Below are 15824 nucleotides of genomic sequence, written 5' to 3' on the forward strand. Positions count from 1 at the left end.
GTGGGGAGACACGTCGCTAACCCGGAACACCCGGCTGAAGGGGAGAGACTCCCGGAGCCTAATGACGAGAAGGATTGGTGATGTAAACTTGAAACGAACTTATATTGCAGGCAGTGGGCGGTGGAAGACAGAAGAGTAATTTATGGACGCAGAAGTCGTTGAGACTTTGAAAGATTATTGTTGAACTTATTTGCGACATCATAATTTATAAATTATTCATACTTTATTTTCCTTTGTTTCATTGGTCCAAGTGTAAATATTCAATTGTAAATAAATAAGTTTAGCATAAAACGCATCGATTCAAAAGTCAGCGTTTATTTGTAATTTTGTGGTGTGCTTGGAGGAACAGTTTCTTTAGTTTTGATTGTTGGTATTTGGGATAACCTGGCTTTGTGACAACTACTATGGACAATGCTGGCATTGGCAAATTTTCGGTGTTGGGGGTCAAACAACTTTCGGTGTCTTTATGTTTTCAAATGAAACAGAACAGTTTACTGAAGCGATTTCATCAGTGCAGACTGAGTCAATCTACCAAAGTTTGAGATACATTGAGAATTTGTTGATGTTGAGTTTTTAGTAAAAAATCTGAAAAATCTGCCATGCTGGCATGGGACAATGTTCAGATTTGGGGTCAGACAATTTTCAGTGATTTTATGGTTTCAAACGACACAGAACAGACTACTGAAGACATGTTATCAGTGCTGACTGGGCTACTGAGTAAAAGTTCAAGATATATTTGGATTTTTGTGAAGTTCTCAATTAAACTTCCTCTATAGTAGGTTCCAGTTAAATATTGGAAGACAAAATCAACCAAGTGTTGTCCCATTGGTTGCCATTGTTGAAAGTATTTGCAGAGACTTCTGCTTTTTATGGGGAAAAAGAGTTATTACATGTGCATATATAATCAAGATTACTAGCAGAAAAGCAAACAGTAAGCATGGATTACCTTAAGGCTATAGGACGTATGCATCATCAGAGGCGCAGAGACTCTTGGCTATATGGAGAGCAGCAAGTAGTACAAGTGGAATGGTGCAGGTAAGATTGCAGGGCGGGAAGAAGAGGCGTAGGGTGTAGAGGTGGCAACTGTCCTGTCTCAGCTTTCACCTGCAGTTTGGAGGGAAAATGACCTAACACAGTGTTATTAAAACAGTTCAGAATAAATTATTACACTGATTTCTGACCAAGCTTTGTTTAAAAACCAATGATTTTGTTTAGGAAAGATCAAATAATCTTGTTAAAGGATGAATTATATCCTGTATATTTCAACAATGCAATCAGGAAGTAGCTACGATATCTCAAAGTGAGTTCAATGTGTGAAGATTTTGATAATACAGATTGTCTTAAATGTTGGTACAATTACATTTCAAGTGTAACAGTCCAAAGTGTGCAGTGCTAGTATTTCAAGCCTGTATCTAGTATACAATACTTCTGGTACCAATTTAATTTCACTTTTCAGTTCACACAGTTTCACGAGTCATCTAAATGTTATTGTTGTGAACCATTTTGATGGTTGAGAGGGTGGGCTAACACTTTACCAAAATCTCCAACAACAAAAATGCTGAAAATTGCCTGCTATTGAGAGTTGGCTGACCAAATTCTCCAACGCTGAAAATGTTTGCAGTGAAACAGAGAGAGTGTTTGACTCGCTGATGAGATCAGGGGAAGTCGGTAGGCATGAAGACAGACAAACTTTTGAGAAGCACCCAGTGAAATTCAGTCACCCATCAGTGGCACAGGGATGAAGTGTTCCAATGATACAGAACAGAATACTGAACACATTTTATCTCTGTGAAAAGGGTATATGAGAAACAATTTGAGATTTATTGAGAACTTTGTGAAGTTGAATTTTTAGTCAAAAATCTCGCATGCCTGAGGCGCTGTGCAAAACCTAAGCACCTTAGGTTAGTGTTATTTATAGTTTATAAATAGAGACACAGACACATTTCTGTTGTAGTATCATCGGGTCATGTTCTCTAACTCTCAGGAATCACATGTAATACAAGATGGCTGCCCGCATGGCAACTGCCTATAGTTGCCAACACAAGAGGGCGGTATAACATATAACGTAACATCCTTCTTTTTTTAACGGTAAACAAGAAGATTGTCATGAACTCCAAATTTTAACAAACCTAGTAATTATACACAACAAGTTTGCAAAAGCAAATCCTTACTAAGTGAACAAAACTTTTACAGTTGGTTTTTCACTGAAAGTTTAACAGGTTTAACTGTCAACCAAGACTGTATCCTTAATATAACATATAACGTAACAGTTAGGGCAAACATCCAGGATATTTGAAGTGAAATACTCACATATAACTTTTTTTTGATAGATAAAGTCTTTGAGCTGACATGTCGGTAAATCACAAGGCAATCAGATTTCAGATACATGCAGTGCATATAATTTTATTAACCATGGAATTTTCCCAGCCATCTTCAGTCCAACTCAAACCCTATCAATCCATCCACCCCAACCCTTCAAATATGAAGCCTGGTTTATATTTCCTGCGAATGTGATACGAATTTTGACGTCACAAAATCGCAACAAATAAATCGCAACAGTCGAATTGTGCCAAACTTGTGCGAATCATTGGGTGCAAAAACAGGAATGAGACGTCAGAAACGCTTTGCATTCACAGAAAGTATGAACCAGGCTTACTTCTCTATCGATCCATAGTTGAAGGGTTGGAGCGACCAACACTTCAACTATCACCCATGTTCCACCCCCTATCCTTCCCTATCCAACCCCAGTACACTCTTACCAGCCGGGCAGTGAGGAAGATCTGGCTTTGGAATGCTGGTGATCCTTTGAAAGTCATCCTGGCAAGCATTGCAGAGATGTGTTCGACCAAAGCAGAAGAACACAGCAACTGAACAGCAGTAGCAGCACTTGTGCTCCAGGAAATCTGTCCCATGCTTTGGACACATCTGGGGTCAATCAAATTAGGGGAAAGATGGAGCGTTGGAGTTTGGAGGAATTTGGTTGGTTAAAAAACTCATTGTTTGCAAAATGTTTTAATCAAAATTGTTCATATCTTGTGAGGTGAAATTCCCTAAATGTTATATTAAAGGGTCTATGTAACATTTGTAGGACAAAAAAAAACAATGTCCACACTAAACTTTACACAGTTTGCAGATAATGGTAGTAGAAAGCTTCCCTGAAAATGTTACGTGCTGAGGTGCTGTAGTTTGGGGGAAATGAGTAAAACAATGTCATGAAAATAATTTTCGTCTCATGAGACGAAAATTATTTTAATCTTTTCCAACCACGGAGCCCTCTCCACGTGACAGTGTGGACAATGGGAGACTATAATGAAATTCTCGGTGCCAGCAGACATGCAAGGTACATAACTTTATCAGGTTTTGAACTCACATCCAACTCGTGCTTGTACCATAAGTGTGTGTCGATTCGTTTGTACGCTTTGCCGTAACAACCTGGTACTGGGCAGTCCGCAGTTTTCCTTTGGTAACACTTTTTGTTCCCAGCTGCACGTGGTTTGGAGATTGGTTGTCTGAAAGTATTTTAGATTGTATAAAAAAGTTATATTGACAATTTTGTAAGTAAAACTGGTTTGCAACATAAAGCAATGAAACTAAGAAAACATTGAAGAACTTGGGTTTTAAGTATGTCTTAAATGTTTGATAATGGATTTATCTTCAAGCAAACTTGGCACTTTTGACAGAACAAGAAACAGGTAGTGATAACAGCCGTGCAAATATTTTTTTTATCACCACTCCATTCTGCAAATCTGATTGGAGGATTAGCGCGTACTTGAAGATAAAGGTAAATTTGTATCGCTAATCTTTTTGCTATGGGTTGACCAATCAGAACCGTGAATCAAAGTTTGCTTGAAGATAAAAGGAAACATTTAAAGGCCTAAAGAATAAAAATAAAATTATCTTTAAGTGATATGGAGGTAATGTGACACAGGATAACAAAAAAGCAATGGGCAGTATCATAAAGGGAAAGTACAAAGTACTCCTGCCAAGCCATAAACTTACCTTTTTCGTGTCTGTGCAATTATGGTTAGCCGTCTTTGTTGATCAGCAACTTTATGCTTGCGCCTCAAATGCTGTGCAAAGTACTTGACCAAATTGTCTTAAGGGCATAATGGGCACTGGCGGGAAACTTGTTGAGACTGATAAAAAAAGAATTTAAATATATGTAACACTGATTTAAATCATGACATGAACATTATTCAAAACTTTATCAAGCACATTTGACCTTAATGTTCAACACCAGTGGAATAATAAGAAAGACAAAAATGACTGAAAAAGCAAGCAAGTGTAACACAAATAACTGCAGTGTTTTTGCAGTCATACCAAAGGCAAATTTTGTATGCATAGAAGGTCCTCTATGTTTAACCCTAACAACCTCTAACCCTTAATGACCCAAAAGTCTGTGCTAGATTTCTCAATTCCATGTACAGCCACAAACATGCTATAATTATAACGACAGTCCTCGGCCCCCCTTTAACTTATTCAATGAGGAGAACTTGCAAGCACAGATTGGACATCTATATCATGCATAGTTGTGTTCAATATCTATAAACCCCTTAAAGAATATGGGTTGCAGAAGTGCTACCGTCATACTTCTACTTGCACTAATAATATTTATAAGTTTTATCACTCTTGTTTTAGATTAGTGGTTTAGACACTAATTTTATCAATGAATTCTCATGGAAAACCAAGTTGAATGAAGCAGACTTGAACGGTAAATAGTTAAATTCTGTGTACTGGTGTATTGGAAATGTGTGCATCCTCGGAACTATTAATTAGCAATTACAAAAATTGCTTTCACCTAACGATCTACAAAACAACACAACCACAATACATAGCATTGAACATGTACATGGTATGCTAAATGATATTTTCATTACAAAAACAAAAAATACCCATCTCCTGGAAAAATGAGTTACAAAAACAAAAAATACCCATCTCCTGGAAAAATAAGTTTTAACAGACTGATCCAACCAAAAAGCAAGATGGAAAAACAAACAATGTAATTTTTGTGAAAACCCTGCACCGACGTGTGATGTATGTCATTATTTGTGAGCCCTGTGGAAAACCAAAAAAACAGGGAGACCAACCACCATGCAAACGTATTTTCACGACATTGTTTTACTCATTTCTCAAAAACTACAGCACCTCAGGAAGTACATGTAATATTTGAAGGGAAGCTCTCCACTATCATTATCTTCAAACCCTGTAAGTTTACAGTAAGTCTATGGAAAAGTACCCAAGTCCTTTAACTGTTCTATTTGCCGACCGTAAAACTAGTTGTAAAACAAAAACTAAAGACTGTAAGCCCACACAGATTTCTGATTGGGAAAGAGGACGCTTGAGGATGCTATTGTGACCTTGTTTTGGGGTGGTTGACTTTCACAAATGAATGAACAATAAATGTGTCCATATGATCAAATTATTACTCAAATAAATAATCCATAAAAGGGTAAACTATGTAATCAGTAATTCCACAATTATCTCAACAGTTATTTTGACCCTTTGTTCTTTATAATGCTTTTGGATCACTATAGCTGTCTTTGTATTTGTATATGGGGGGAGGATTTGCCCCCTTATTCGGGTCTGTGCTTAATGCATTGTCTCACTGGGCACCATTAAAAAAAGCAGTGTTGGTCTCCCCGGGTTAAACAATACATAAAAACAAGAAATAAAACTTTGGCGTAAAACCCCCTACCTGAGCCCTGGATACATCTGAGCATGCTCCACACACTATAACTCAGTTGGGTCATAGTCACCCTGTATCCCAACCTCTTGATCGCAGCGAGCTTCACCTCCGTAATAAGCCTGAAGAAACCAGGGAGAAAACACCAACATTAACACATTTTATCTTTCAAGGATAAAATGCTTTATACACAGGGTGAAAGTGTAGTTACACACGGTGCGTGTGCTGCCAAAGTGCGGTTAAAATTGTACAAGCTTAAGGGGTAATTCCCTTGTGTGCAGGGATTCACGGCCAGGTGCCGTGCACTAATACTGAGTAACTTAGGTAATTTGTTCGCGGGCAAATATGTTGGTATTCCTGGGTTTTTAATTACAGTCCTCTGTGCATAAATATTGTGTGTGTTTTCAATTAGCCAATAGGGTGTTTAATAGGACAACATTGGCCAATGAATGTTTTTGTTTACCTTGCGTTGTTGGGGACTAATTAGCGCGGGATTAGCTTTCACTTCAAAGTCACTTTGTCACTGCCTTTCGAAGAGAAGAGGCTGTGTGAGTTTTATACTTAATTAATTTGTCGTTCTAGGATGAAAAATAACTTGTCTGACTCTTCTACACTTTGCTGCATTTGATCGCTTATGCCACTGGAGTGTGTTTAATTTCTGGAAGCCTTTTTTGGTAATCTGGAAAAGTGGATTTTCCAACGTAAACTTGCGCCGTGACCGGGGTTTCAACACGCACACAAATTTGCCGCCGCCGGAGTGCAGTTTCTTAGTCAGGATAGTTTCATTAATTGTTTTAGTGCATTCTGACTGTGTGCCCACGTGATTGGAGTCAGGTGGGCACGCAGATTAATGTTTGGCCAGGTGCCAGTTAACAAATATAACATTTGTGTGCCAAATAAGTAATAGGGGCGTGGTGCCCATTAATGGTTGTGTCACGTGTACATTGGAAGAAGAAGCCATGTTGGCCAGATTTGTTGTGGTGTGGCAATTGTTTGCCAATTAATTACTTCGGGCGTGGTGCCCAGTAATGGTTGAGGTCACGTGTTCATGGGAAGAAGAATCCAGGTACTGGGCAAATTTGATGAGTGTTATGTGGGCAGAAGAAGCCAAGTACTGGGCAAATTTGATGAGTGTTATGTGGGCAGAAGAAGCCAAGTACTGGCCAAACAATTGTGGGGTTATGTGTACCCTAAGCTATTTTTATGTGGGTGACTGGCTAGCCATAAGTTTTTGGGCAACCTTCACAATTTTTGTTTATGCATCTTTATCAAATTTCGCTCTAAAATGTGCAAAAGGCGTTTTTATCAAAAGAGATTTATCAAAAGAGATTTATCTACATTTCACCGCAAAAATATTTCTAATTATCATTCCACCATGCAAACCTTCATGTCTTATAAAACTACATTTAACTGTTGTCTTTGGACCAGCACCAATTTCATAGAACTGTTTTTAAAAACACAACAAAATAGCTAAGCCCAGCAAAGTTATGCTTACCGGAATAAGGTTACCTGCACATCCAGCCAGCAACCAAATCACAAGCTCCATCACCACCGGTAGTCCTGCATTCTCCTGAAGACGAGCAGAGTACAACAGCTCTGTTCAGAGCCAACACTCCCACTAAAGAGATTTGTACATGGGTGTACTCTTAAGTTCATCATGTATTTATAGTTTCTTCAAATTTATCCACATCATGCAAAACTTCAAACAATAGTTAAATAAATGTTGTTCAATTGCACAGCATCAATTCAATTCTGAAGACAATGAAAGAAATAAGAAACTGTAATACTGTTGTTTTGGACCATTAAAGCTTTCAACAAACTCTGCAACTTTTATTCCAGCCGGCTAATACACCCAAATGAAAAGTAAAGTTCAACAGTTTCAATGAAACTGGAAAAAGTTCTTCGACTTCAACATTTTACTTACAAATTTTTTAAAATAACCATTTCTAAAACATAATGTTGACAGAGTATGTAAAATACTGTTTCTTTCCCTTGACATACTGTTGTCTTTAGATAGTAGTTCACAATGACAAGTTGACAATAACATACCCTCTGTGGCAGTTTCTGGGACAAGTCAAAGCGTCATCTTAGCCCGCATTTGAAAGTTGCTATTAAAGAGACACATTGCATTGGATCAGGGCCCAATTTCATAGCGCTGCTTACATTATTTTGTGCTTACTGCGTCATTTCCATTTCATAGCGCACCAAAGGCATGCTAACCTTCCGGTGCTTACAGCATGAAAATATATGACGTCACAATGTAAATCAATGGTAAATGCGCAAAATGGACATCCATTGCTTCTGCTAACCTGTGAAATACAATTAAGCAGCGCAATGAAATTGGGCCCTGGTGAGTTGGTCTATGAAAAAAATGTTGTAACCATTTTGTTAAAAAAAAGATGTTTTTAAAGTAACATACAATGATCCACACAAGTATGCCTCAACATTGCCTGGTTGTGATCTGTCTTTTACTTACTGAACTAAAATGGTCCGCCATTTAGTGGAGTAAAAATTTAACTGTACAAAATGGCATGCCATGTTAGTTAACCAAGCATGCCAAGTAAAAGGAAAACCATGCAATTTTGAGGCATGTTTGTGTGGGTCATTATATTCTACTTTTAAAAGTATCTTTCTCGCAATATGCATTCTATAACAAACGGTTTCAAAGGCTTTTTCATAGACCAACTAACTCGCCCGATCCAAGGAAACATGTTCCTTTAACAGGAAAACTTTGTGGAATAAAAAGTTCATCAGGTAAGATGTAAAATAGTCATGACATGGCTATAGCCCTCTAATTCAGATACAGCCTCATGTCATAAATATTACAAGTGAACAACTACATGTAGGACACCCCTTTAAACAATATTTGTATCAAATTTGGATTCGCAATTTTGCAGTGCATACATGTACTTTGGCTGTAGTTTTTTTTTTTTTACTAACATCTCTAAAAAATTAATGTTCTTAATATATACAACCTTCATTTTTATGCAAATACATGTACATTAAGTAATGGAAATTAGTCTTTGTGATTTTATAAACATTATTTAGTTGTCATGATTCAGGGTATTCGATTTTTTAAGGAATTTAATTGAAAACGTTTTTAGAGTCAGCCATCTTGAAACTAAGCCTAACCGAGCCAACAAGTTGCTTACTGTGTGGTGTTTGAAGCTTTGCATGGTGTCGAGAATAAGAGTAACTATAAATATAAATAGCCCTGAGTAAAATCTCTTTTGAAGGGAAGGTGACTCTGAAAAGAGCTGGTTTGGTCTTGATAATTCGAACAGTATACTCTGCTCTTCTTCAGGAGCAAGACGAGCAGAAGTATACTGTTCGAAACGCAAGACCAAACCGGCTCTTTTCAGAGCCACCACTCCTTCAAAAGAGATTTACTCATGGTTGTACCCGCAAGTTTACTATTCATATTTATATTTATAGTTACTTTTAAGTCGGTTACTGTTTGGCCGGACCAGCTTCATCACTGTTACTGTGAATCAATCAAAAGCACGAAAAAGCGCTCAACCAATGACCAAAGCTCAAACATGCTTCTGGTTTGGGTAATTAAAACGCACCCTTAACAACATGATTCTCTTACCATCCCCGATCCTCTCAAAGGGAAACGTGACATTGGTATCAGCCATGTAGCCAGCTCCTGCAAGCAATAACTTGCCAAGTGGTGGATGGATGTCAAAGAAGAACACTTGCTTGAGATACATTGATGAATTTGCCAAAGTGGAACTCATCAAATCTGCAGACCAAAGATAAATTTATTTGGTTATAGGCAATCCACTATAATAGTAATACTAATAACCAGTTTTTATATAGTGCTTTTCACACCCGAAGGGCGCCTCAAAGCGCTTCCAACATTATTACCCCTGGTCACTGGGCCTTAATTCATTCCTTAAACCATCTCAGCTTCCTGGGGAGTATACAGCCTGTGCAAAATTATGCATTTCTCGGCAAAATCAATCACAAGAACCATCTCTACGCTCACAAGTACCCATTTACCCCTGGGTGGAGAGAAGCATCTATAGTTACGTGTCATTGCTCTTGCACAAGTGTTACGACCAGGAATGGAACCCACACTCTGCTGAACAAGCGCACCAGAGCTGAAGTTCAGTGCTCCTATCCGCTCAGCCATGACACCCTACAATGTAGGGAGCCTACTATGTACCGAACAGGCCTAAAATAAAATTTTACCAGGCCTGCATAATGCCACAAACAAGGCTGTGGCAAGATGTTTTCACAGCATCCTTGTCAAGGATGCGTGAACAAATCCTTGACAAAATACAATACAATGCAGATCAATGATAAAATAAATCAAGTATGTGTGTGCTAACCTGCTGTAGGATACATCTTCTTGCTTTGAAAAGCAAGATCTCAATTGAATAGATTTGGCAGAATGTCAATAATATAAGGAACTCCTATTACTTTGTGATACACTAACACTGGAATATTTTACAGCACAAAGTTGCTCAAGCACAGAGAGACAATCACCATGCCAAATAACTATATAGCTCTGGAGGCCTTTCAAGTTTGTATTTATTATACTACAGTGTTGTCCTTGATGTGAGGCTGTTTCTAGGACGGAAACAATTCAAAGCTTCATAAACTCAGCCCCAGAAACAGGCCCTCATATCTAGGACTCTGTATCTGTGTACAGCAAAGAGGAAGAGTCCTACATAGGGCTACCTTGGCTACATGTATACTCCTACAACTATGAAGCTTGTTCCACTAAAAAGATTCATGCAAAGGTACCGCTGACCAGCTTGCGATTACACAAAACACAACGCACATAATCACACAGTATACAAACGCACCATCCAGCAACACACACAGACATCATTTTCAATTTACAGGCCTGTACCCTCATACAGTGCATGCGACAAACAATGCAAGAAACATTGAACGCTAGACAGCTTTCCTGAAGAATACACTCTATTGGTAAAGCTACGCGACATCCCAGCATACAAAATTAGTTACAAACGCCTTGAGATTAAAGACTCAAGATGTGTGCGCATGCTTGGGAGAATAGGGCATTCTCGAAAATTGCAATAGTAACGATCGTTGGTGCGAAAGCTACGTATATGTTGAATCTCACAACATTGTCGTCAACATGTAATATATATATATCACCTACAATCCGGTCCTACTAAAACTTAAAAGCCGACAATGCCGACAACAAGTCCAGAGTGCTAACAACCGTTGACAACAGGTTGCAAATACCTCAAAAACAGCAAATAAACCAAAGACTAATTAGAAATATTTGTGATTTGTATTATAAATCGGTATATTTGTGATTTGTATTATAAATCAATATGTAATGGCAAAACTTCACGAAATAATTGTTCACAAGGAAAAACCCTCAATATTTCTAACCGAAATTTATCCTGAAACTCATTAAAATTCTGTGTGAGCTGTAGTACTTTACAGTTTTATGCCTCCTTGATTTTAAATGTATATTGGAGGAGTTGAAGGTGAGTTGACGCCACCTAACCAGTTGACGGCGAATAACGTCAATATAATGCCAATTGCGGCACTGATCAAAGCCATGCGCACTTGGGCTCACACTATCAATTGGTTGTTAATATCAACGCCAGTGCAGAACTTCAACTAATTTTCGGAAATAGTTTCTTCCGTGGATATATTTGTTAGCTGTGAACTCATTGAAAATGTAGTAAGGGATACTAAGAATACTTGTAGAAACTATATATTCTTAGTACTTGTAGAAACTATAAGACTCCCTGTGATCCTTAGGGGTTTAGTATTTTGGGCCTCCTTAGGGCCTAACGCTACATGTATATGTTTTTAAAATCAGCGTTGATAGATAAAAGTTTTACGACCGTCAGCCACCAATAACTAAAAATTCATTTGTACTACACAATCAAATGTCACATGACATACATGTTCCTCGACAAGTGCACCCCCACCCCCCACTATTAAGAAAATATCACATGACATACCTATATAGCCAGAAATGCACCACCCCCCCCCCCCCACCTTGCTATGAAGGAAATTTCAAATGATACGTAATTAGCCAAGTGCACCGACCCCCCCATCCTGTAAGAGATAGTCACATGACATATACCTAATTAGGCATAACCCCCGCTATTCAAGATGTCACATGACATATCTAATTAGCCAGAAGTGCACCCCCCCCCCATATTAAGGAATAGCCACATGACATACCTCGACAAGTGCACCCCCACCCCCACTATTAAGAAAATGTCACATGACATACCTATATAGCCAGAAATGCACCCCCACCCCCACTATTAAGAAAATGTCACATGACATGACATGGTACTCACTATTGTTTTTCTGTCGCATCGCAGGATTTTTGACTTCTCAATATGCTCAACGCTTTATTTTTTTGTCACCTGGAATGCTCATGACATGTTATTACATTCTGAAGTGAAAGTTCTTTCACGCATTGAAAACTTAAAAGATATTCCAGCTGTAAAAATAACTTTTGCTGAGAGTTGAATCCTTTGTGATCTGTTGTTGGCGATACCTTGACGCATGGAGAAAGGACACATACTTTTTCTACGGTTGAGGAGGGGGGCCATTTGGTTGTAGAGAGCAACTTTTTAAGAAAAGTACACTTTCTCTTTCTTGACACTTAGTGTTTTGAAATGAGATCAAAAATCTTTCTTTTTAAACCTAAATAAAATTATTTAATTGATTTTTTTTTATTCTGGGGGTTTCCTTAAGTACATTTGTTTATTTACAAACTCTTTTACACGTGAAAATCTCTTTTGAAAATTAAGCGAATTTCCCTTTGAAGTTCTTAGACACGGCGTAACGAAGTGTGCAAAAAGGCAGGACGTAAATACACTTCCGCCCACGGTTTGAGAAAATACAAAATTACAGTTCGGCACCCCCCTACTGTCCGTCTATAGAGTCTTTATGTCTGTGACTGCGTCAAGAACGCAGCGCATTTTTTAAAGCTGTTTTTTAATTTATCTCAACAAAAAGGTATCTCAAGAATGTATTGAGTGTGTTGGATAAGTTTAGGTACATGTAGTGTAGTACAAAGGAAACTTCAGTTTTTGGTGGCTAATGGTCGTAAAACTTTCATCAATCAACGCCGATTTCAAAATGTGTAGCGTTAAGGAGGCCCAAAATAATAGACCCCTAAGGCTCACGGGGAGCCTTATAGTTTCTAGAAGTACGAAGAATATGGACATTCAACTTCTCAAATCAGGTAAAAATTAATGACAATTTTAGTCAACTTTGTGTTCCCATTGTAAGGAAGCTTTAAACCCAGGCAGAAGTGCATGGCACTGACTAACATCCTTACTGTACCAGGGCTAGTCAAAATGGTACGTGTTTGACCAATTCGCCGTGTTCATTTTGAATCTAGATTCCGGCTTTGCCATCGGAAGGCTGGTTATGTTATCGGAACTAAAGAAGTACCAGCAAAACCAAAAGGCCCTTTGATTATTGATAGAACCACAACTTCGGCTCCAGATTCGGCTCACTCAGCCAGGCTAGCTTTGCCCCGAAGTCATCATGGTCATGGCAGTTGTTTTGAAAACTGTGCGTGCTTCGCATATTCGCTCAGGTCAGGGCTTCAGAAAAGGAGACTGAAGTCGAATCCAAAGCTGAAGCCGTGGTATTGAAAACGGCCACAGTATTAACTCCATGAACAAGTAATGACATTCTGTATACATGTACCTCTACTCCTAGAACTATTTCGGTTTTATCCGGCTATCGTCTCCCGTTAGGGAGACGATAGCCGGACGAAACTGAATACTCCTAGAACTATTTCTGTTTTGTCCGGCTATCGTCTCCCGTGGTTTCGTCCGGCTATCGTCTCCCGTTAGGGAAACGATAGCCGGACGAAACTGAAATAGTTCTAGGAGTATCCTCCTCTTACCAGTTTTCACGGTATTATGCCTTTTTTTTTTAATTGGGAACAAAATAATGATGCCATTTTATATCAACTACTAATGCCCTAAAATCTTCATTTGTTAATATGAAGTATGTAAACATAAATTAAAACTTGATGGACATTGAAATGTTCACACCACACACCGATCTTCGATGACTTCAACTGGCCCTATTTGTTTTGAGTTTTTCCTGTTTTCACGGCAAACAAGAAAGCATAGTTTCCCGGTGAAGCCATACATGGAAGATCTACAGTGACTACAAGTGTTCTTTGAGATATAGCCAGTTGTCTTCCGTTTTATTCAAAATATTTTTTAATGACATTTTAAAATTACCATGGTAATTTGCAAAAAATAACAAAAATAAATAATTTAAAAAAAAACTGTGAATAATCATTGGCTTTCAAATCTGATATTTATTTATTTTTTCCCCCTTTTTTTTCTCTTAAAATTTAGAATAAAGCGTATAAATAAACAGTGATAATTGAATCAACAAGCTGATCGGTGTGTAGTGTGAACATTTCAATGTCCATCAAGTTTTAATATATGTTTGCATACTTCATATTAACAAAAGAAGGTAATTAAATTAGGGCATCGGTTGATACAAGGCATCATTATTTTTTCCCAATTCTAAGAAAAAGGCATAATAGCGTGAAAACTGGTATGGTAAGGGCCAGGGGAGGATACATTACATTACAAACAAGACACAAGTGCAAGTAACCAGTGGAGCCTTATGTTTTTTCTAAGTTTTGGTCAAGGGAGAGGAGACTCTTTGCTTGGCAAATAAAACCACACAATTTTTATCTAGAGACTGTTTACATCGCGCACAGAGAGGTGAAAGATTTGCCACGATTTTAGGGACACCACGGAAACAGGACCTCCTACGGATATAACTCTATAAACAAATTATCACGAAATAGATGCTGCATAAAAACACATGCACTTCGTTAACGTTAGAGAACTTTCAAAACAAGTCATCAAAAACACTTCTTTTGATCATCCAAACACCAAAATTATTACTGTAAATGGAAATATAATAAGTCAAGATGTATCTACCTATGTCCAAGGTCTGTAGGGTCGAGGAAAAATCACCAATTCATAGCAAAGGTGTTCCGTAAAATCTTTGTACGTTATGACTTGTGTTCACCTGTAACGGTAGGAAAAAACAGACACTGGCTGCAACACAGCGCCCTCAAGAGGCGAGAATCCAAGAAAGAAAAACAAATAAATATAATTTTAAAATTATTCTAGATTGGATTAGTTTATTTAGTGCTGTTTTTATCAGTGCAGTGTAAGTTATTTATTTTAACTTATTTTAGATTAGTGTAGTGTAGTTTAACTTATAAGTTAAAAATATTGTGAAAATAATTAAAAAATTTATTTGAATTAATTTAATATTTAATTCAACTAAATGTATATTAAATGTTTGGTGTAATGTGGCGTGGTTTTCTTTAGTGCAGTGTAGTGTGTACTTCAAATGACATACCTAATTAGCCAGAAGTGCACCCCCCCCCCCCCCCTAGTAAGGAAATGTCACATGACATATACCAAATAAGGCTAAAGTGCAACCCCCCTCCCCCAGCCCCTATTAAAGATATGTCACATGACATACCTAATAAGGCGGAAGGTACAACGACCCCCCCCCAGCTATTAGGGAAATGTCACATGACATATACCTAATAAGGCAAAACTTACCCCAGCCCCCCTTATTAAACAAATGTCACATGACATACCTAATAAGGCAGAAGAACAAATGTCACATGACATACCTTAAATTATTTGCCAGAAGTACACCCCCCCCCCCATTAAGGAAATGTCACATGACAAACCTAATAAGGCAGAAGTCCAACACCCCAACCCCCAGCCCCCCCAACCCCCCTATTAAGGGAATGTCACATGACATACCCTTAGGCAGAAGTGCACCCCCAAGCTAATACGGAAATGTCACATGACAAACCTAATGAGCCAGAAGTAGTGCCCCCCCCCCACTATTAAGAAAATGTGACGTGACATAATTAGCCAGAAGTGCACCCCCCCCCAATTAAGGAAATGTCACATGACATATATCTAATTAGGCAAAAGTGCACCTCCAGCACCACCCCCCCCCTATTAAAGAAATGTCACATGACATATCTAATTAGGCAGTGCAACTGCCCCCCATCCCCACGCTATTAAGGATATGTCACATGACATACCTATAAGCCAGAAGTACACCCCCACCCCTCCGCTATTAAGGAAATGTCACATGACAT

The 15824-nt window shown here is 38.3% G+C and overlaps 1 protein-coding gene across 10 annotated transcripts; it reads right to left on the bottom strand.

Annotated features, from left to right (window-relative positions):
* Positions 1-324: 324 nt before the first annotated feature.
* Positions 325-14766, bottom strand: LOC117293249. 10 transcript variants are annotated; one of them, XR_004519400.1, is made up of 8 exons: positions 14629-14762; positions 9276-9428; positions 7179-7253; positions 5696-5805; positions 4000-4136; positions 3371-3509; positions 2760-2925; positions 564-1786 (listed from the first exon to the last, which is right to left on the bottom strand). XR_004519400.1 is itself a non-coding variant. In XM_033775471.1 (5 exons), exons 2-5 carry the CDS (start codon positions 9421-9423, stop codon positions 973-975), a joined length of 585 nt encoding a protein of 194 aa, XP_033631362.1. In that variant the 5' UTR covers positions 9424-9428; positions 14629-14763; the 3' UTR covers positions 325-972. The 10 variants fall into 10 exon arrangements, 3 of the variants coding, with proteins under 3 accessions (XP_033631362.1, XP_033631363.1, XP_033631364.1); XR_004519399.1 differs by having other exon boundaries at positions 7179-7301; XR_004519402.1 differs by lacking the exon at positions 3371-3509 and having other exon boundaries at positions 560-1786; positions 7179-7301; positions 14629-14765.
* Between the last annotated feature and the right edge of the window lie 1058 nt (positions 14767-15824).

Source organism: Asterias rubens, chromosome 8, assembly GCF_902459465.1.
Source record: "Asterias rubens chromosome 8, eAstRub1.3, whole genome shotgun sequence".
Classification (NCBI taxonomy): Eukaryota; Metazoa; Echinodermata; class Asteroidea; order Forcipulatida; family Asteriidae; genus Asterias; species Asterias rubens.

Coding starts and splice junctions, on each gene's coding strand:
- LOC117293249 (XM_033775471.1), bottom strand. CDS start 9,423: ATGAGTTCCACTTTGGCAAATTCATCAATGTATCTCAAGCAAGTGTTC. Junction 3,510..9,275: donor CTTTGAGAGGATCGGGGATG/GTAAGAGAATCA, acceptor AAATACTTTCAG/ACAACCAATCTCCAAACCAC. Junction 1,105..2,759: donor TCTTCCTCACTGCCCGGCTG/GTAAGAGTGTAC, acceptor TCCAAACTGCAG/GTGAAAGCTGAGACAGGACA.